Source organism: Bos indicus, chromosome 27, assembly GCF_029378745.1.
Source record: "Bos indicus isolate NIAB-ARS_2022 breed Sahiwal x Tharparkar chromosome 27, NIAB-ARS_B.indTharparkar_mat_pri_1.0, whole genome shotgun sequence".
NCBI lineage: Eukaryota > Metazoa > Chordata > Mammalia > Artiodactyla > Bovidae > Bos > Bos indicus.
The window spans coordinates 16,316,466-16,337,668 of record NC_091786.1 but is presented as its reverse complement, the minus strand read 5'-3'; the positions used below and the strand labels follow the sequence as shown (position 1 = coordinate 16,337,668).

Sequence of the window (21,203 nt, the reverse complement as noted above, 5' to 3'; positions counted from 1 at the left end):
GACTGAGTTCCGGAGGCAGTGGTAAGGTTAGAATGATCTCAGGCAATGTGCTACAACCTGGAGTCACTTATCTTCCGTTCTGTTTCACTGTCAGAATAAAACACGTGAATCACACTCTTTTGCCATTTTTATTTTATAACAAACAATTGTAGAGATACTCAGTTGTTTTTCTCTCCCATTACGGTGTTATTACTGAATGCTGAAAGCGTTATGCATTGTTCCTTTTATGACAGGGACGAGAGGTAGACACCAATCCTCTTGTCCTCTGGGGTTTTTGCAGATGAGAAACCCCAAGGTTCAGCACGTGAATTGGACACAGGGTGTTAATCGAATACTCCAAGGGGGGCTCTTCCCCGTGTCTATGAAGCTTCTCAAACTGGCTACTTCCTCAAAGGCTGACCATGGCTGTCCTGGGTTTTCTCTAAAATCCAGTCCACGTACTCAGCAACTTTGGTGTAGACTCCTGGTTGTTCCCTGCGGGCACAGCCTTCACCCCAACTAGTGATGCCCACCAAATGCCATGTTTCTTCATGTTGACAAACCAAGGGACCGCCTGAATCACCCTGTGTCACAGTAAGAGGAAAAAGCAAAATGAGAGAAGGTTATGATGGATGTGCCTTTAAAATTCTGTAGTCATACCACACACACCACGCAAACAATTTCTCGTAGCTCTTCAGATATTTCATGTGTCCCATGAGCTGTTGGACATAGTAAAAGTGACCTAATTCAACAGTATATAGTTGGTGTTTTCTGTTCATTCCAACACAGAAAATTTGGCATCATCACATCCCAAGGTGAGATAAACTTAAAGTGCTTGTGTTTTAGCACAATGATCTGTCTGCACAATTGTCTTCCCTTAAAGATGGCATACTCCTGCTCTGAGATAGATATAAAAATTATAGGTGTATATTCAATTTTTAAAAGATTTTATATGAAATTATCAGGTTATTTGGTTCCAAGTCATTTAGAAAGCTATAGAGAAGTGCTCTTGGAAAAAGATATTTTGAAATGATTTTTCTCAAGTGGCCTATTGTGTGTTTTTCATACTGTAATGCATTACCTTGCAGGCATCTTTTCCTCCTTCTTTATAGCCAGCACAGATCATCTGTTTGGTTATTTTATAATCTCTGTAACTTTTTTGGCATTCTTCATTTGATATCAAAGGAATATTTGCCTTTTGTAGGGTATTTTGGATTTTACCTGTGAGGCAACATCAGAAGAAGGCAATAAAATAAATATAGAAGTAAGACTACAGTCTTAAATGAGAATGCTGAAGTTTCCATGAAGGTCATTTCTCCATATAAAAATTTTTGTATGTCTGTGTCTGTGATAGGGGCTTCATAGGTAGTACTAGTGGTGAAGAACCTGCCTGCCAGTGTAGCAGACAAAAGAGATGCAGGTTCGATCCCTGGGTCAGGAAGATCCCCTGGAGGAGGACATTGCAACCTACTCCAGTATTCTTGCCTGGAGAATCCCATGGACGAGGAGCCTGGTGGGCTACGGTCCATGGGGTCACAAAGAGTCAGAGACGACTGAAGTGACTTAGCACACATGCATCTGTAGTAGGTGATGAGTGCTAACCAAATTTATAATAGTGATCATTTCACAACATACATAAGTCAAACATTATTCTGTATAGCATAGACTTATGCACTCATGTATGTCAATTATATCTCAGTAAAACTGGAAAGAGTATACATATGTGTGCTCAGTCGCTCAGTTGAGTCCTACTCTTTGTGACCCCATGGGCTGTAGCCCGCCAGGCTCCTCTGTCCGTGGGATTCTCCAGGCAAGAATTCTGGAGTGGGTTGCCACGTCCTCCTCCAGGGGATCTTGCCGACCCAGGGATCCAACTCTAGTCTCTTAAGTCTCCTGCCTGGGCAGACAGGTTCTTTGCCCCTAACGCCACCTGGGAAGCCCTTCAACATATATAGTAGGTCCTTATTGGTTATCTACATATACACACTACTATACATAAAATAGATAACCAATAAGGACCTACTATATGGTATGAGCAATGCTACTCAATACTCTGCAATGACCTTTATGAGCAAAGAATCTAAGAAAGAGTGGATATATGTACAACTGATTCACTTTGCTATATAACAGCAAGTCACACGACATTGTAAATCAACTATACTGCAATTTTAAACAGTTTTTAAAATCTATAGTTTTCAATTTGGCAGGAATGAACTATACAATTTATAATAAAGTTGATTTACATTAATTGTTAAGAAATAAGGGCTTCCCTGGTGGCTCAGATGGTAAAAAGTACACCTGCAGTGCAGGAGACCCAGGTGTGATCCCTGGGTCAGGAAGATCCCCTGGAGGAGAACATGGCAATCAAGCCTAGTATTCTTGCCTGGAGAATCCCATGGACAGAGAGGAGCCTGGCAGGCTACAGTCCAAGGGGTCTCAAAGAGTCTGACACGACTGGGCTATTAACACTGTCATTTTCAAAGTATTCTGATAAGTTGCAGTTTCATTGGTTTTCATTGTAATCCTGTGTGTTTTATTTATGGGTGTAAAAGCATCATTAGAGAAGAGGTTCGCAGGCTTTACCAGGTTGCAGGAAGGATGTGTTTTAAAAAAAGATTTAAAAACCTTCCAGAAAGAGAGATGACATGTCTGCCTGTACTCCTGGTTATTAATCCAAGGGATAACAGTGGCCTTGGGAGATGGGAACTCTATTAATTCTGAGGACAGGATGAGCTTGGGGAAGTTGTTAGTCCTGTATGGGACCAATCCTTTAGGAGAAGTCAAACAAAGATGCTTAAGAGATTACCCTATGAATTTTTCCAGGACCAAGCAAAACTGTCTTCTCAAGAATTACTGAATACATATCTGGAAATGAATAGTTAGGAAAAAAATCACAAATCTGGATATAACTTTAGAGGCCAATTAAACAAATCTACTCCATGTGTTTTAACATATAAAATGCCATGTGGTACCTTTTTCCTCTGTGAAGCCCCATCCAGTTATCCAACAGTCAGTGTAAACTGGTTTTGTATCATCTTTGGAAGGTAGGCATATTGCTTTTTGCAAATCTGAAAGGTAATTTTTACATTAGAGTTTGGCTAGATTTAGTTATGGACATTGACTTTAAAAATACATACTCTCCCTGCCCCTATATTCTCTTTCTCTAGAGTAGCACCGAGTAGAATATACCTTTTACTTTCCACTCAGTTTCTAAGGTCAGTGACTCAAGAAAATGTCTCACCAATCACAGTCATTTTGGGTGTTAAATTTTAAAGCTCCGAACCCAAATTTACTGTCAAGAGCCTTTACAAGTTCTTGTGTATGATTCCCTCAATAGTAATAGCAGAGGGGTCTACACTGTTTTAAGCATGATTTTTAGGCACTTTAACTTATTAACTGATTTTAATAACAATCCCATGGTGGGGTAACTGGAGGCAAGGACATCCTGCCGGAGGACACAGAATCTTTAGCAGACCCAGCAGGCATTTAGCAACTGTGGAGCCTTTTGTACCTCCAAATGCACCCCGTCCAACCACAAAGCTACTGTCTCCCAGAACTGCCTTGTCCAGCAGTCTCTTCCCTACTCAGGTTTCACCTGGAAATTAATATTTGAATATGCTTGCCCTCAGATACTGCTAATATGCCTATGCTCAAGGCAATGCAAATCCGGCTACTCTTGTCAAAGGAAGTCATGCTCCCTTCCATGTCTGTTATTATTTCAATAGTATAATATGCAGCTGTATTCCTTCCTGAAAGAACTAAGTAACACATCTTGGCCCTTAAGTAGAAGACATTTTATGTCAAGTCTCAAATTATTTTTCCTGGCAATACTCATCTTTCCTGCAACTTCATTAACCAAAAAATAAAGACAGTCTCCTTAGATTCTGACCCCTCCTTGAAACTGATGTGAAAATTTAAACCAACACAGTTCAGCTATACATGTCTCCTTAAACATGCTACGTACCAGTAAAATTCAAAGGAGCCTCAAGTTTTATTAAGGCAATGTCATGACTGCCTTCTGAGATTTTATAATTTGGGTGGACAATAATCTCTTTGATTTGTGAGAAAGACGTCTCTGTCGTTATCTCTGACAGATTTAAAATGCCACCATAAATGCGCCAAATATTTGACAAGAGAAGCCTAGGAGGGAAAAATAAGAACTGATTTGAAACCAGAAAGACTGGCCTTTGATATTGCTCTTTTCTCCTTTCACTTTACCTTTCAAAAAAGAACTGGGAAGAAAATACTACATATAATGTATGTTTACATACCTAATTTCTCCTCCTTGCAATTTAGCACCAACAGCAGCAGTGCTGAACTCTGAAGATTTAGTTAAAAATATTGGAAAGTGTATAATTATGTCATGTTTTCTGTAGTGAATATACAAGAATGTTGCTGTCCCTTTCTGAGAGAAACTGTGTTCGGGAGATGTCTCGCAGTTTATCATGGAAAATCATTCACCAAGTTGAAAGCAATCACTTCCATGAAATTCAGAACTGGCAAGAAAGAATGACTGTACACAAGTCTCCCTGTAATCAGATAGGGTAGGGGGTCCCCAGAGAAAGAGATCCAGTCATGGTTTTCTTGATATAAAAGAAACCATTTTTAGCTTAAGCCGTTTTGTGACTTAAGTGGGGCCACAACACTAGTCCTTGAATGTGCTCAGTCGCTTCGATCGTGTTGGACTTTTTGCAACCCCATGGACTATAGCCCACTAGTCCATAGGGTTTTCCTGGCAAGAATACTGGAGTGGGTTGCCATGACCTCCTCCAGGGGATTCTCCCCATCCAGGGATCAAACCTATGTCTTTTGCATTGCAGATAGATTCTTTATGACTAAACCACAGGAAGCCCTGTCCTTGAATAGGTCTCAGTAATTAATGATCTTAAAGGGAATAAAAGAATGCAGAGATGAAGGACTATTACAGGTAAGAGAAGTAACAATAGCAAAGATTATGGGTCAGCTGTAAAGACTCCTAGTTGTCTTCCAATGGCAAAGATTAGCCAGAAGCTCTCAACCACCAGATCAACTGGAACCTAAGGCATGATGATGGTGACCTTTTCTGACCCTCATGACTTCAATCAACTAAGGCCTGGACTCAGGCTAAGGCCCTTCAAGAATATGCATGTACCCTTAGCTTAAAACTTCTCCAGTTCTGCTGTTTAGGGACACAACTGCTTTGGGAAAGATTCCCAGTGTTCTCCTTACTCACTGCAATAATAAATCCTTCCTTCTCCCAATTTTTGGCTTGGTTGTGTCTTTTGACTTGACATCCAACCAAGAGGAAAACCCAGTTTTTATGTAACACCTCTAATAGGGCAAATGAGAGGAACCTCAACACTATTTAAATTATATCTATATTTTGGGAAGTGTGAACATTTAAATTAACTCTTTAAATATGGATATATGCAAAATAAGTCTAAAATTACTATCTAGAGCAAAGTTATAGGATAAATAAGTTCTGGGGATATAACAGATAGCATGGTGACTACAGTTAACAATGGCGTGCATGGGTGCTCAGTCATGTCCAACTCTGACCCTATGGAGCCCACCAGGCTCCTCTGTCCATGGAATTTTCCAGCCACAAATACTGGAACAGGTTATCATTTACTCCTCCAGGGAGTCTTTCCAACCCAGGGATTGAAACTTCCCTGGAGGCAGGCGGATTCTTTATCCCTGAGTTACCTGGCAAAGTTGCTGAGAGAGAAAATCTTCATAGTTATTACCACCAAAAGCTATTGTAAATTTGTGGAGGGATGGATATTAATAAACTGACATGATGATGGAGACATTGATTATAGAGTCTTCAAAATGAAGAGGCAAGATACAACTCCAGATAAGATGCAGCCAAAGCTTACCCATCGAAGCAATGGGCAGCAGTTAAGACCCACTGGCGTCCAATAATTGACCCTCCGCACAGGTGGCTCTGAGCTCTCTGCTTCACTTGCAGGCTGACCTGCCAGGGCCACTCTCCCCAAGAAGCATTTGTTCCTCCAACAATGCGTGTCCTTTTTGTTGTACAGACTAAAAAGAGAGCATTGAAGTTAATGGTTGGGATCAGAGGGTGAATCACAGTCCCCTTCAATTAAGGAAAACAAGACACATAGTTCCATTATAAAAGATTTAAAAAAGCTATCTAAACAACTCAGACATCCCTCTACAAAGTGAGATTTACTCACCACGGCTGTCCCCACGTTTACACAACCTCAAGGAATAACCAGAGCTTGCTTGCGTCCCGTAAGTAATGTTAGTTGGGGAGCCATCCAAAGACAAGCGTAAGGAACATTTACACCTAGACAAGATGATCAGCATGAGATTAAACCTCAGAGGATGAAAGCCCAGGAAGTTATCTGCCAACTGTTTTTGAAAAATAAGCATTCACTAACTTCTCTCCTCTACAGTCTTCTGGGAATAAAGAATAAGTAAAAAACTGACAGCGAATCATCTTTGTACAGGTCTCTTGGCAACCATCCACTCCTTTCACGAAGGTCACATGCAGCTCTTCTCCTTCGAAAGCAACTTGCGGGTAAATTTTGGAGTGGCAGGGCTCTGTGCCTATGACAAATGTAAAAACGATAGAAAATGCAAATGATAAGCCACACATACACAAGTTTCTGGAACACTGAGGCTTGTTAGAAGATCATAGAATGTATCACATTTTGTGTAATATTTTTTTATCAAATCGCATTACCAGGCAGAGTTTGTTTGCAGGTTAGAAGGCTGTATCCAGAGACGGCATTTTCCTGAGGAGTAGGGGAACTCGGGCTCCCACTTTGGGAAGTCTTAAGGAAACAAACATTTCTATTGTCAAAAAAAAGCAAGAGAAAGAAAGAAAACCCCATTAAAGGCAAATACAAGAACACCTAATATCAAAAAAACACCCCCTGCAAGTTTTATTCTTCTGAGAAATTCCCTCCAAAGAACATCAGACTACAGGACTCTAGTGAATTACAGAGATTAAATGTAAATCAAGCCACATCTCCCTCTGAAGAAAACTTATAGGCACAGATAGCCCGAAAAGAGGAGAATGGTAAAGTTCTACCTTCTAATTTAAAAAAAAGAAGAAAGAACAGATTCTGGGGATTTATGTTGCTGATGCTATTATAACTTGATACCCTTCTCTTAGCTCCATCTTGTGTGTAAAGAAAAGGACAGGTTATCTATGGGTCAAGAGATGGAACCGGAACCTTGATCAGGATAAACAGGGCTCTAGTTTCTGAAACACTGGGGTCAGAACAAAGGAGCTTAAAGGATATGCTCCCAGTGAGTGGTTTACTTCAAGCTAATACAAAACATTAAGATTAGTAGAAAAGGTATCCATGGCTATTATTTCATTGATTGGATGGTCTGTTTAAGTAAGAGAAGATGGGTAGGAAAGTCTGCTAATCTCTTAACTAATCAGCACCTGGCAGAAGAGCACCTATTTAAACTATGAGTTCAAGTGTGTTTATTTTTTCAATTAAAAAATTTTATTTTATATCAGAGTATAGCCAATTAACAATGTTGTGATAGATTCAGGTGGATAGCAAAGGGACTCCGCCATACATACACATATATGCTTCTTCCCCGAACTCCCCTGCCAACCAGGCTGCCATATAGCGTTGAGCAGAGTTCCCCGTGCTATACAGTCCTTGTTGGTTATCCACTTTAAATATAGCAGTGTGTACATGTCCACCCCAAAGTCCCAAACTATCCCTCTCCCCCGCCACTTTCCCCTCTGGTCACCATAAGTTCATTCTATGAGTTCAAGTGTTTTGAGGGAAATGAAAACACTTGGGAAAAACTCAAAGTATAAAATGAAAATGATGCCAGGACAGTAGCAAGCGTGACACACGCCTACTGACCTCTGTGAGTCTGTCTTCCATGCATTTGTATAGAATGTGAAGAAAAGACAGCTGGGGTGATAGGTGCAGATGGTTCGACACACAAAAGCATCTGGTGCGATAATTCTGGCAACATCCACATCTGAAAACGCACTGTGTTGGAAAATGTCCACGCGGCAGCCTGTGAACCCACGGGGGAGACGCACATGTCATGATGCTGCATATGCTTGTACTTCGTCATCATAACTAAGGAAACTATGACTGCTGTTTGTTCATAGAATCACACATCCTTAGTGAAAAAAATGTCTGTTGAAATGTCCCCAAGCCTGTTGTTTGCCATTTGGGAGAAGAAAAATCTGGTCTCAATCTGATAAAAGACAGATACCTATGTCAGAGAAATAAAATGTCTTAACCTGTACTCTATCCTGCTTGGTGTGAAATACCTAAGCTACTCAGCTTTTGTGTATATTTTCTTTATATTACCCTCACCCTGAAATTCAGGCCTTAGGCACATGGGCTTTTGTACTATGTTTTCCTGAATATTTTGAAAAATGTTTTAATAAAGACATCAACAAAAACCTAAATTTCTAACAAAAATGCCGTGTACCCATTAGACCAAGAGGAAATCCACTTTCATTTTCCATAATATAATTATATCTCAATTATACTTTTACTTATGTTCTTATTATTTACTCAGTTTGATAACGCATAAAGTGTTTCATTTCCTGGGTCAGGAAAAGCCACTGGAGAAGGGATAGGCTACCCACTCCAGTATTCTTGGGCTTCCCTTGTGGCCCAGCTGGTAAAGAATCTGCCTGCAATGTGGGAGACCTGGGTTTGAACCTTGGGTTGGGAAGATCCCCTGGAGAAGGGAAAGGCTACTCACTCTGGTATTCTGGCCTAGAGAATTCCATGGACTGTATAGTCCATGGGGTCGCAAAGAGTCAGACACAACTGAGCAACTATCACTTTAAAAGTCTATTAGGGCCTCTCAGGTGGGTTAAGCGGTAAAGAATCTGCCTGCAATGCAGGAGACACAGCAAGAGCCACAGGTTTGATCCCTGAGTCAGGAAGATCCCCTGGAGGAAGAAATGGCAACCCACTCCAGTAGTCTTGCCTGGGAAATCACATGGACAGAGGAGCCTGGCAGGCTACAGTCCATGGGGTCACAGAGTTGGACATTTGGAAAGAAAGTTACGACAAACCTAGACAGCCTATTAAAAAGCAAAGACATCAGTTTGCCAGCAAAGGTCTGTATAGTCAAAGCTATGGTTTTTTCATTAGTCATGTACGTATGTGAGAGGTGGGCCAAAAAGAAGGCTGAGTGCTGAAAAATTGATGCTTTTGAACTGTGGTGCTGGAGCAGACTCTTGGGAGTCCCTTTGATTGCAAGGAGATTAAAGGAAATCAACCCTGAATATTCATTGGAAGGACTGATGCTGAAACTCCAATACTTTGGCCACTTGATACAAAGAGCTGACTTGTTGGAAAAGGCCCTGATGCTATGGAAGTTTGAAGGCAAAAGGAGAGGAGGGTGGTAGAGGATGAGATGATTGTATAGCATCATCGACTCAATGGACATGAACTTGAGCAAACTCCAGGAGATAGTGAAAGACAAGGAAGCCTGATGTGCTGTAGTCATGGGATTGCAAAGAATTGGACATGATTTATCCACTGAACAACAAAAACAAATTATATTAAAATTAGGTAAGCTTAAAGAATAATGGTAGCAATTATGAGAAAGACAACAAGAATTCAAATTTAAATGAACATAGTTGGATCAAGAGAGTGTGCCTGCCACACATAATATCTTCAGATGGGAAGTTGAGGAAATTAGATCTCAACTACTTAAATCTTTTTTTTAAAAAATCAGACTTTAAGCTGGAAGAGAATTTATGGGATTCCATGTCTACCTTCAACTACATCCTCTCAAGTAGTTCAACCTTTATTTCAGACATTTATAATGACAAGGAGCTGACTACCTCATGACAAGGTTCACTTCTGGACCACTCTAGGAGTCAGAATTTCTTCTTATTTTCGTCATAGCAGTATCTATTTTATGAAACCAGACAGATTAGTCCAATCCTTTTCCCAATGACCATTCTTCAAAAACAAAAATTTAAAACAGTCATCCTGACTTTTTAGGGTTAAATGTCTAATCTGTTTCTTTAATGGTATCTTATTTTCCTGTTTCTAGATATCTCAGGATCTTGGTTACTCTCTTTTGACGTGTCTGTTGCTCCAAACAAAATACGGAACACATTTGCTGAATATAAAGTGCAGTCACAGTCTGACCCGTCCAGATGACAAAAGGACAGGGGCTAACTATGTTCCAAAGACCATGTTGTTTTTTAAAGCTAGTTTCGTTTTCATTTGTTTTGTTTCTCAAAAGCGCTAAAGATGTCAGTAGAAACGACAGAGTAAAGACCTTCCAAAACCCTTTCCTCCATTAAAAAAAAAAAAAAAAAAGAAAGAAACAAGAGCACTGGCCAGAATGTCAAAATTAATGTCGTTTCATAAGTCCAAAAGCGAACCAAAGGCTTATAACAGCCCAGGGAGTTTTTATCCAAGAACAACAGCCAAGTCTCAGCAAGAGCCCTGAGTTCTGTGAGGTTTTTAACTTGCCCTCTCATCCCCTCTCCACAGCTCCATGGAAGCCTTGAAAATACCCACAATTGTGGGGAAAACCAGCAGCCTAATGGGCCTCAGGAAGGGGCAGAACAGAGTTGGAGCTACTCCCAAGCCCTGTCCCCAGATAACTGTTATCATTTGACTGGAGGTTCTCAGGAAAACCCCATTCCCAAGGACTGAGTTTCTTTGACCTGATTCAGAACTTCCTCAGTGTCAACAGCCTTTTCCTTGAAAGTGTTGGTCAAAAAAAAAAAAAAAAAGATTGTGACTATTATACAACATTGTAGCTGTCTAAGTCAGTAGTAATAACAGGGGCATACCACAAGCCAATGAGAATCTTAAAAGGAAAACCGAGAGTTTGAAAATCTCTGAGATATTCCTGGGAATCTGGAAAGCCATATTCTTGTATAGAGCTGACTGTGTGCCTGACAGAGGCTCTGCACATTTCCCGTGCTGGGAAAGCCCCGAGCCCTCACTGAGGACTGACTTTGACCTCTGTGAACTCCGTGTCAGCAGAAAGTGGAGGCCAGGGCAAAGTTGTAAAGGGCAGGGCAGTGAAACGCATGCCCTAAGTCTCACAAAAAGCCCCTTGTCCAAGGCTGGCAAACTCACTACTTCTAGGCACCCAAACAAACTTCTGTCCTGTCATTAGAAAACTGTGGGGGAAGCTGAGCACAGACATCCGTGGTCATGTCACCACAGAGGCTAAACACTGTGCACAATTGGCTCAGAAAAGTCCCCAAACAAACAGCAACACAAAATAGTAACAACAACAACAACAAACTCTGAGGAAGGAAGGCATTTGATGTCCTGAGTTTGTCACATGCTTGCATTTAAAAAGTCTGATTTTTTTTTTTTTTTTACAAAAAAATGAGACTTGTCAAGAAACAAGGAAATATGGCCCATACACAGAAGTAAAGGTCAATATAAACCATCACTAAGGAAGCAAGAACATTGGATTTACTATACCAAGACTTTACATCAGCTATTTTAAATATGCGTAAAAGAACTAAAGGAAACCATGTCCAAAGAACTGGAGAGGGGACTTCCCTGTTGGCCCAGTGGTTAAGACTTCCCTGCCTTTGAGTGCAGGGGATATGGGTTTGATCCCTGGTAGGGGAGCTAAGATCCCACATGCCTCATGGGCAAAAAAAAAAAAAAGCCCCAAAACATAAAACAGAAGCAATATTGTGACAAATTCAATAAAGACTCTAAAAATGGTCCACACACCAAAAAAAAAATCTTCAAGAAAGGACTGAAGTATGAAAACAATGTCTCACCAGACAATACCAATAGCCAGAAATTAAATTACAGAAAAGAACCAAATCTGAATAGTAAAAAATTAAATAATACTTAACTTGAAGCAATAAATCTGGAGCACAGCATGGAGGAGGTGTGCTGGGGGAGGCTGGGAACCAATGGGAAAAGAGAGGCATTGCTGCCAACTTCCCAGTCTTCTAAGGCAGGAGCCTAGCCCAGCTCCCCATTCAGGGCTTGGCGCAGAGTCAGCACTTGATACTGTATAGAAGTGGCTATTGATAATTTGGTTTCAGTAACATGTTATCATTGCCATGCTGATATGCTAAATAAGACGGACTATCTTAGCAAATTTTCTGGCTCTTTCAATTAAAATTACCCCTATGTCTGAAACATAGGGTTTCATTGATTTATTATGCCAGAGTCCTTTCACTAGATAATAGACACCACTACGAAATGACCATATAGTTTTCTCTACAATGTCACTGTACTAGTTTCCTAGGGCTGCTTAAAAAATTATCCCAAACTTAGTGGCTTAAAACAACACAGATTTATTATCTCACGGTTCTGAAGATCAGAAGTCGAGAAGTCTGAAATGGATCTTTGTCCTTAGTTCTTTCATAACGGGAATAACGTGTAGTGCTTAGTCATCAGTCGTGTCTAACTATTTGTAACCCCATGACTGTAGCTCGCCTGGCTCCTCTGTCCATGGGACTTTTCCAGGCAAAGATACTGGAGTGGGTTGCCATTTCCTTCTCCAGAAATGGGTCCTCCTGGGCTTTAAATCAAGATGCCGGCATGGCTTTGTTCCTTTGGGAATTTCTGTAGACCTTTTTTCCTTACCTTTTTCAGATTCTAGAGGCCTGAATTCCTTGACTTAGGGACCCTTCCTCCATTTCAAAGCAAGAAGTGTACCCTCTTCTGATCTCTCTGTCTGACTCTCTGATCATTCTGCTTTCTCTTTCTTTTATCAGAACCCTTGTGACTATATTGGGTCTATCCACATAATCCAGAATAATCTCAAAGTTTTTTTTTAACATAATCACATATTTAATCAAGCCTTTTTTGCCCTGTAAGGTAACATATTTACAGATTCCAGAGATTAGGATGTGGATGTTTTGGGGAGGCTCTTTTTCTGCCTAGTACAATCACACAGTGAAGTGTGTGTGTGTGTGTGTGTGTGTGTGTGCACGCTCAGTCATGTCTGACTCTTTGCAACCCCACGGGCTGTAGCCTGCATGGGATTTTCCAGGCAAGAATACTGAAGTGAGTTGCCATTTCCTTCTCCAGGGGATCTTCCCAACCCAGGGGTTGAGCCTGTGTCTCCTGCATCTCCTGCATTGCAAGCAGATTCCTTACCGTCTGAACTACAAGGGAAACCCTTAATTCTCTATGGTGCAAATCAAATGAAGGACTATATAAATATCTGCCCTCACTGACCTTCCTTGTGGTACAGTGTTTCACTGACTGATGTGAAGACTGCTCAAATGTCCATTATTCTACAAAGCCAAGGCTCTTAGCATAATGACTAGTATTCCCCTGTTTGTTGTTCAGTCACTAAGTTGTCTCTGACTCTTTTGCAACCCCATGGACTGTAGTCCACCAGGCTCCTCAGTCCGTGGAATTCTCCAGGCAAAAATACTGGCGTGAGTTGCATTCCCTTCTCCAGGGGATCTTCACGACCCAGGGATCGAGCCTGTGTCTCATGCATCTCCTGTATTGCAGGCAGATTCTTTACCACTGAGCCACTGGGGAAGAAGCCCACACAGTGAAGTAGGAGCCATACAATTACCAATTTTCGAGTTTCCACAGGCCTTCAGTGAGAATCCAGACTCCACATCACTCAGCACCTTTATACGCGTGGGTGTCCCCTGTGGGCTCCGTTTTAATAGGCAGGTGTTCCTGAATGTGAAAAACAGAGGTTACTTTGCTTCCTAAATTCAAGGTGCCTGCAGAAGTCCATTCCCTGTTGAAAATGATCCATGGTCAGTGGAAAATAAACAAAGCAATCAGAACAGTGACCTCCGTGATGAGCGAGTTAGAAATTGTGTTATTCATCAAACAGACATGTCCCCCTCTATAGAGGGAGGGTTAGGGTGAGGGTGCAGTAGGAACTATTCTTCTACAGGACATTATTCTACTGAAATCTCACTCCACAAGCACAGGGTATTTGCGGACCAAATGGAAATTTTTCTCTTCAGGAAAAATGATGCCAAAATTGAATAAAATAATAAGACTGTTGTTCAGTGTCTAAGTCATGTCCAACTCTGCGACCCCATGAACTGCAGCATGCCAGGCTTCTCTGTCCATCACTATCTCTCTGAGTTTGCTCAGACTCATGTCCATTGAGTCAGTGGTACCATCCAACCATCTTATCCTCTGTTGCCCCCTTCTCCTCTTGCCCGCACTTTCTCCCAGCATCAGGGGCTTTTCCAGTGAGTCAGCTCTTTAAATCAGATGGCCAAAATATTGGAGCTTTGGCTTCAGCATCAGTCCTTCCAATGAATATTCAGGGTTGATTTCCTCTAGGATTGAATGGTTTGATCTCCTTGCAGTCCACGTGACTCTCAAGAGTCTTCTCCAGCACCTCAGTTCAAAAGTGTCAATTCTTTGGTGCTCAGCCTTCTTTATGGTCCGACTCCCACATCCATACATGACTACTGCAAAAACCATAGGTTTGACTATATGGACCTTTGTCCTCAAAGTGATGCCTGCTTTTTAAAACACTGTCTATGTTTGACATAGCTATTCTTCCAAGGATCAAGTGTCTTTTAATTTCATGGCTGTAGTCACTGTCCACATTGATTTTGGAGCCCAAGAAAGTGAAATCTGACACTGTTTCCACATTTTCCCCATCTATTTGCCATGAAGTGATAGGACCAGATACCATGATCTGTTTTTTGAATGTTGAGTTTTAACCCAGCTTTTTCACTCTTCTCTTTCACCTTCATCAAGAGGCTGTTTAGTTCCGCTTCACTTTCTGCCATTAAAGCGGTACCATCTGCATATCTGAAGTTGTTGCTATTTCTGCTGGCAATCTTAATTCCAGCTTGTGATTCATCCAGCCTGGCATTTTGCCTGATGTACTCTGCATATAAGTTAAATAAGCAGGGTGACAGTATACAGCCTTGATGTACTCCTTTTCCTATTTGGAACCAGTCTGTTGTTCCATGTCCAGTTCTAACTGTTGCTTCTTGACCTGCATGCAGGTTTCTCAGGAGGTAGGTCAGGTGGTCTGGTATTTCCATCTCTTTAAAAATATTCTTATTCTCTCTAAGACTAAGAAAACTGATTAAACCTAAAAACTCTCTCTGATTTTCAGTTGGGAGAAGAAATGGTTATGAAGGAAAAAAGGTTATGCTTCTGAAAACACCATCAGAAAGAACAGACACTGAATGTTACCCACCGGTACTCTGCACTGAAGAAGGTTTTCGTGGCATATGTGAAGAACTGGCAGTGAATGTTGTTGGTGCACCTTTCTTGGCATTCTTTGGCACTTCTCACCTTAGATGCATTGAAATTGACTCCTCTCATATCGATTCCTTTATAAATGCTTCGGTGGCAAGCTGTCCAAATAAAACACACGGAACAAATTCAATCAGTTTCCCTTCTGGAAGTGAATCATCAATTTGGGCTGGGTAGCTTTTTTTTTAAATTTTCTAGTGGACTATAGTTGATTTCAAATGTGTTGGTTTCAGGAACAGCAAATTGATTCAGTTATACATATACGTATATCCATTCTCTTTCAGATTCTTTTCCCATATAGCTTATTATAGAGTACTGAGCAGAGTTCCCTGTGGTATACAGTAGGTCCTTGTTGGTTATCTATTTAAATATAGCAGTATGTACATGTCCATCCCAAATTCCCAATCTATCCCTCCCCCCACCCTTCTCTGTTAGTAACCATTAAGTTTGTTCTCTGTCGGTCTGTTTCTGTTTGGGAGTCAAGGGGAGACTATTATTTGGTTGTGTATTTACTTTCTGTACATCTGACACCAAAGTGCCAGCCTCATAAATGATAGAGGCTCCTCAAGTGTGAGAGGACTGCTGAAGATAAGAGCGTGCATCCAGAATACAACCCCATCTCTGTTATCTTTCTAAGTGCTCCGTTCCAAAAGTGCATGGTGCTACAGAGTTTGAGCAGAAGCTGTTCTAAGGTAGACCCACTGTCCATTCAAACTGAGCTCAGAAATCACACCTTACCACTAATTTGATGACCACATCGCTTTAAAGAATGTCCCGAAATTGCACCTGTCCGTGACACTCTCGGCAGGGTTCCTGTAACACTGTCCTTCAAGAAGCAACCAAACCTGTTTTTTAAAAGTAGTTTAATAAGAAATAGAATGATAAACACACATTGAGGAAATGTCTAGCATTTCTATGCACTTATAAATACAGCCGGAAATAAGGAAAATACTACAGCATGCCTGAGACCTGCTGGGAAAAAAAACATCCTTAGAGGCAATTCCTTAATACCTAACAATCTTTGTAATACCTACCTTTAGCATTGTTTTCCTTTATATTCACATTTCAAGTAGAGAAAGTCAATCATATAAAAGAGGGAATGATTCTTCCTGTGTTCCCAAACTTTGTGGGAATTATGTTCCCACCTGGTGATTGTTGTTATAAATATTTTCATTTAAGAAATTAAATCAGGGGGGAGGGAGGAGGGTTCAGGATGGGGAGCACGTGTATACCTGAATTTTTTTTTAATTTTAAAAATTAAAAAATATATATATATTACAAAAAAAAAAAACATACTCTCAAAAAAAAAAATAAATAAAATAAAATTAAAAGAAAAAAAAAAAAAAGAAATTAAATCAATCATGAGAGTTGCATCTATATTTGGTATTCATCCTGACTACTAACTCCTTACAGTCCACACCTACTAAAAAACTTCATTCTGTCTTTAATGTCAACTTTTATGTACTTTCCTTATTTAAAAGGATTCTAGAACCCAATTCAACTTTTTAAATGAAAAGTTGCTGCCTCTAACATACAGTCTAGGTTTGCTATACAAGTTTTCCCTTGTAGAGGGCTTCCCTGGTGGCTCAGATGGTAAAGAATCTGCTTGCAATGCAGGAGACCTGGGTTTGGTCTCTAGGTTGGGAAAAATTACCTGGAAAAAGGAATGGCTACCCACTCCAGTATTCTTGTCTGGGATAATTCCATGGACAGAGGAGCCTGGTAGGCTTACAGTCCATGGGGTCACAAAGAGTTGGACATGATTACACGGCTAACCTTTTCATTTTCATTTTCCTTGTAGAATCATGGAATGACAGTCTAACTCCTAGTTTTTAATTCAAATAGAATAAAGACAAAGGAAAAGAATTATGGATATGGAAATGGGAACAAGGAAGAAACATTCATTCTGGATATTGATCAAAAGTAAAGAAAATTATAATAAAACTGTGGTTGTACTTGAGCAACTTTATGACTAAGACTTTTCATTACCAACTACTTTTCAAATGCTCTTACTTTTTCAAATTACCAGTTAACAATATATGTTCATGTCCACACATGTGTGCACACACACACATGTGTGCACACACACACATGCATGCACATGTAGGCATACACATGCCATGAATACTGTAGGTGGCCAAACTGGCTCATTATAGGCATCATTCAGACCTCCCTTCTCCCAAGGTTACAAGATGGATTTTAATTATTTTCTCAACAAAATGCTTGCCTTCTATAGTATCTTAAGAACTATGCTATCCATAAGTGTGATCATGCATCAGACAGCAAGTACCTTTCTTGTTCAGGTGAAATATTCACCTATTATTAGACCCTTTCAGGAGAAGGCAATGGCACTCCAGTGCTCTTGCTTGGAAAATCCCATGGACAGAGGAGCCTGGTGGGCTGCAGCCCACGGGGTCGCTAAGAGTCAGACACGAGTGAGTGACTTAGCAGCAGCAGCGTTAGACCCTTTCTCGAGATAATCTCTTAACTCAATGATTTTCAAATGTTTTCCTTGAGGTCTTGGATAGGAAAAGACTACTTTCTATGGCTCTAAGTCATTGTTTAAAATGCAGATTTCCAGGCCCAAGAGACTTCGGTTTGATAGGTCTGAGCTTGAGCCTAAGAATCTGCTTAGATAAGAGCTCCTCAGGGTGATTCCAATGAAGCTGGCCATTTAGAAACATAAACTTGCTATATGGTGCACACAACTGATTCCATTTTGAAAAATGGCTTCCCCAATAAAGAAATATCAGCGTTTACCTTTTGTCTGCATCACTGGTTGAATTTTCAGGAAGAAAACTAAAGAGCAAGCACCTAGGGTGGAAGGTGCACATCAGCTGACAGTATTGGGCATCTGGGGTGTACATGGCTGATACATCCCCACCTCTGAAGAAGGTGTTGTGATATAGTTGAGTCAAGCATCCTATGACAGAATCATTGAAAAAAGACACATTAATGTGGAAGAAATAATACTTTTAAAAGAAATGTATCTGCGTTCTAAACCTTCCTAATTGGTCCATGGAATACCCAGAGATCTTATGGCATGACTAAATGCAGAAGCAGGATGAAATATACCTGCTGTACAATATGTGGGATCTTAGTTCCCTGACCAGGGCTCGAACCCATGTCTGTAGTGGAAGCACAGAGTCCTAACCACTGGACAGCCAAGGAATTCCTGAAATAGTGTTATATTAGGGCTTGATGCATGATGTTAAAATTAGTTTTTGGGTACCTGTGCATAAAAATACTTGGTTGATTTTCATTTATAATGCTCAACCATAATAATTTGTACATAAATTATTTTCCCTCAAATGCCATCTTAGCTTGGTTTCTCCCTATCTTCTAACATGGGAACAACTTTTCTGGAAGATAATTTGATGATATATATCATAAAACCTTCAAAAATATGCACACTTTACTATATCTGGTGTTTTAATTTCCAAAGTTTTTTCTACAGAAATAAACATGTATATAAGAATGTGCATACAAAAATATCATGAATAGAGAAGAATGCTGCTGCTGCTAAGTCGCTTCAGTCGTGTCCGACTCTGTGCGACCCCATAGACGGCAGCCCACCAGGCTCCTCCGTCCCTGGGATTCTCCAGGCAAGAACACTGGAGTGGGTTGCCATTTCCTTCTCCAATGCATGAAAGGGAAAAGTGAAAGTGAAGTCGCTCAGTCGTGTCCGACTCTTCGCGACCCCATGGTCTGCAGCCTACCAGGCTCCTCCGTCCATGGGATTTTCCAGGCAAGAGTACTGGAGTGGGGTGCCATTGCCTTCTCTGATAGAGAAGAATATTAAGCTCCAAAAACATGACATATATTTATCTGTTTGAAAGATCACTATAAATGGGAAACATAAGTTACAAAAAAGTATCTAATAACAGAGTGTATAAAGACACATGCAGAAAAATATCTGAAAAAGATATTTTTAACAAAGCCCATCTCTGTATTATAAGACTACAGATGACAGGTATTTTCTCATTTTCTGCTAATTTGCACCTCTAATTTCCCTAGCATGATCATAATTATTTTCAAAAATAATAAAATTGAAGTGACCATGGTTCACAGCATCTCTGGCTTCTACTCTTCAGCATTCAGTGTATTTGTATGTGGTAATGATTATGGCTCAGAAGAGCAATTTGGAATGAGGGGACAGATGGAGGGGAGTTTGGTTTAGGGGATAAAAGCTTCTTCCTTAAAAATTTATTTTTTGCCAAATGTAACCCTCACCCTAGACACTTAGAAGTGTTTGTCTTAGCCATAAACATCATTGTGATGTGGTCTTCTTAAGTCAACAAAGACTCAGAAACCACCCATAATGGTGGCATCGTAAAAACTCCATTCTACAATAATTAATGAAAAACAGTGTCTAAAATCATTCCTATTCTGTGAAATTTTAATGAATAGAAAGAGAAATAAGATCAAAACCTGATGGTGAAACTCAAACTATTCAAATAGATGACTTCCTAAATTAAATATAAATTAGGTACTTCCTTTTCTGAAATGATTCTCCAGAAGTCTAAAAGAGTAAAAATATGTACTGAGTACATATTATGGTACTCGGGTTGGACCCAGATGCTATAAAATACCTAGCACTCTTCTGAATATTCAGATAAAGTTGATTTTTTAATGTTGATAATAAGAATAGAGGGCTGCCTGTTTTAAGATCTGCTTTGTGGAGAGTCTTTTCCAAACAGAAGTTTCTGTCGACACCTGCCAAGACATTCTCGTTTATGGGCCCCTCCTTCTGGTGTGTCTAGGATGATATATCTGCCAAGTGGTAGTTGGTGCTGAACCTTAAAAGGATATGTGTCCTAAGGGTCGGATGTCTTGCTTGATTACTCTCCCCCTCACCCTTAACTTCGCATCTTAGAGATAATCCACTCACCACAGGAAACTGTAGCAAACAGGCAAATAAAGTAAGCTGCTTGCCTGAGTGCAATCATCCTAAAAGAGAAAGCAACAGGCACATAACTCTACTGTTTATAGATCATATTTAACACGAATCTTAATGTAAGGTAATACAGATTTTCTTGTAAATGTCTGGACAGCAAATCTAAGCACACAATTATCAGTATAGAAGGCAATGGTTTTCTGAACATTTTACGCTCAAGGACTTGGCATGAGATACCAGTTGAGACCTCTAGATTACTCTTGTGTTTATTGCCCATTTGGCACCTATGTCCTTAGCAATTATGCGAAGGGAATGGTAGAGGGAAATTAAACATTTGTGAAACCTCTTGATTTGAGCAAAAGGAAAATTACTGTAAACCATGGTAATGGTATCTGTCCAAAATCCCTAAGGATAGATATTCCAAATATTCAAGCCCGTTTTAAACTTTTTAATCAATGTTCTCTTTGATTGAAAAATATCTTACTCTTATGTTTCCACATATAAGAGCATCAGTTCCTTCTACATTCTCTAAATACACAGGAAATTAGAATGTCAACTAATAGTTGCTTTATAAAGTAAAAACAATGCTTAATGGAAAAAAAAAAACAAAAACACCTATTTGGAAGCAATCAGAATAATAGAAATCCTCTACCTGAAAGCACAATTGCTTCCGTGGTTCTGGAGCTGAGGGTGTCTCTTGCCATTGAAAAATGGCCAGTCTTCAAGCTTTCCCGACAGGGCTCTGCATGCAGTATTTGCTTGGCTCCGATATTGACTTTGGTGTTCTGCCAAGAGTTTCAACTTTTTGTCCTGTCAACATATTCTATGAACATCCCATTTCTGTGTTCAACTATTTAATACGTTAACTATTTCATAATAGGACCACATAATTCATGTACACGTTTCCATTTTTAAAAATGTCCCCAAAATTCCTAGTTATTTGGGGCTCATAATGTATCTAACTAGACATTTCCAGTATAATGACCTGGATACATATGAATAAGGGGGTGGAAAGGGATCCATCCTCCTGGAAGTCATGATGAGCCTTTTAGCAAATGGTATCCATGCCTTCCTTTGTGAAGGAATCCTGTAACAGTGAGGTTTGTAGGATGGAATGGAATTGACCAATATTTAGGACTTCCTCCCATCCA

The 21,203-nt window shown here is 40.2% G+C and overlaps 1 protein-coding gene across 2 annotated transcripts; it reads right to left on the bottom strand.

Annotated features, from left to right (window-relative positions):
* Positions 1 to 109: 109 nt before the first annotated feature.
* KLKB1 (kallikrein B1) lies at positions 110 to 20,822 on the bottom strand. Of its 2 annotated transcripts, XM_019953619.2 has the most exons (15): positions 20,705 to 20,822; positions 20,047 to 20,105; positions 17,916 to 18,078; positions 15,894 to 16,000; positions 15,097 to 15,256; positions 13,483 to 13,592; positions 7,824 to 7,983; positions 6,671 to 6,780; positions 6,366 to 6,534; positions 6,159 to 6,271; positions 5,838 to 6,003; positions 3,944 to 4,119; positions 2,952 to 3,047; positions 1,061 to 1,200; positions 110 to 563 (listed from the first exon to the last, which is right to left on the bottom strand). In XM_019953619.2, exons 2-15 carry the CDS (start codon positions 20,102 to 20,104, stop codon positions 381 to 383), a joined length of 1,911 nt encoding a protein of 636 aa, XP_019809178.1. In that variant the 5' UTR covers position 20,105; positions 20,705 to 20,822; the 3' UTR covers positions 110 to 380. The 2 variants fall into 2 exon arrangements, with proteins under 2 accessions (XP_019809178.1, XP_019809179.1); XM_019953620.2 differs by lacking the exon at positions 6,159 to 6,271 and having other exon boundaries at positions 6,415 to 6,534.
* Positions 20,823 to 21,203: the final 381 nt, after the last annotated feature.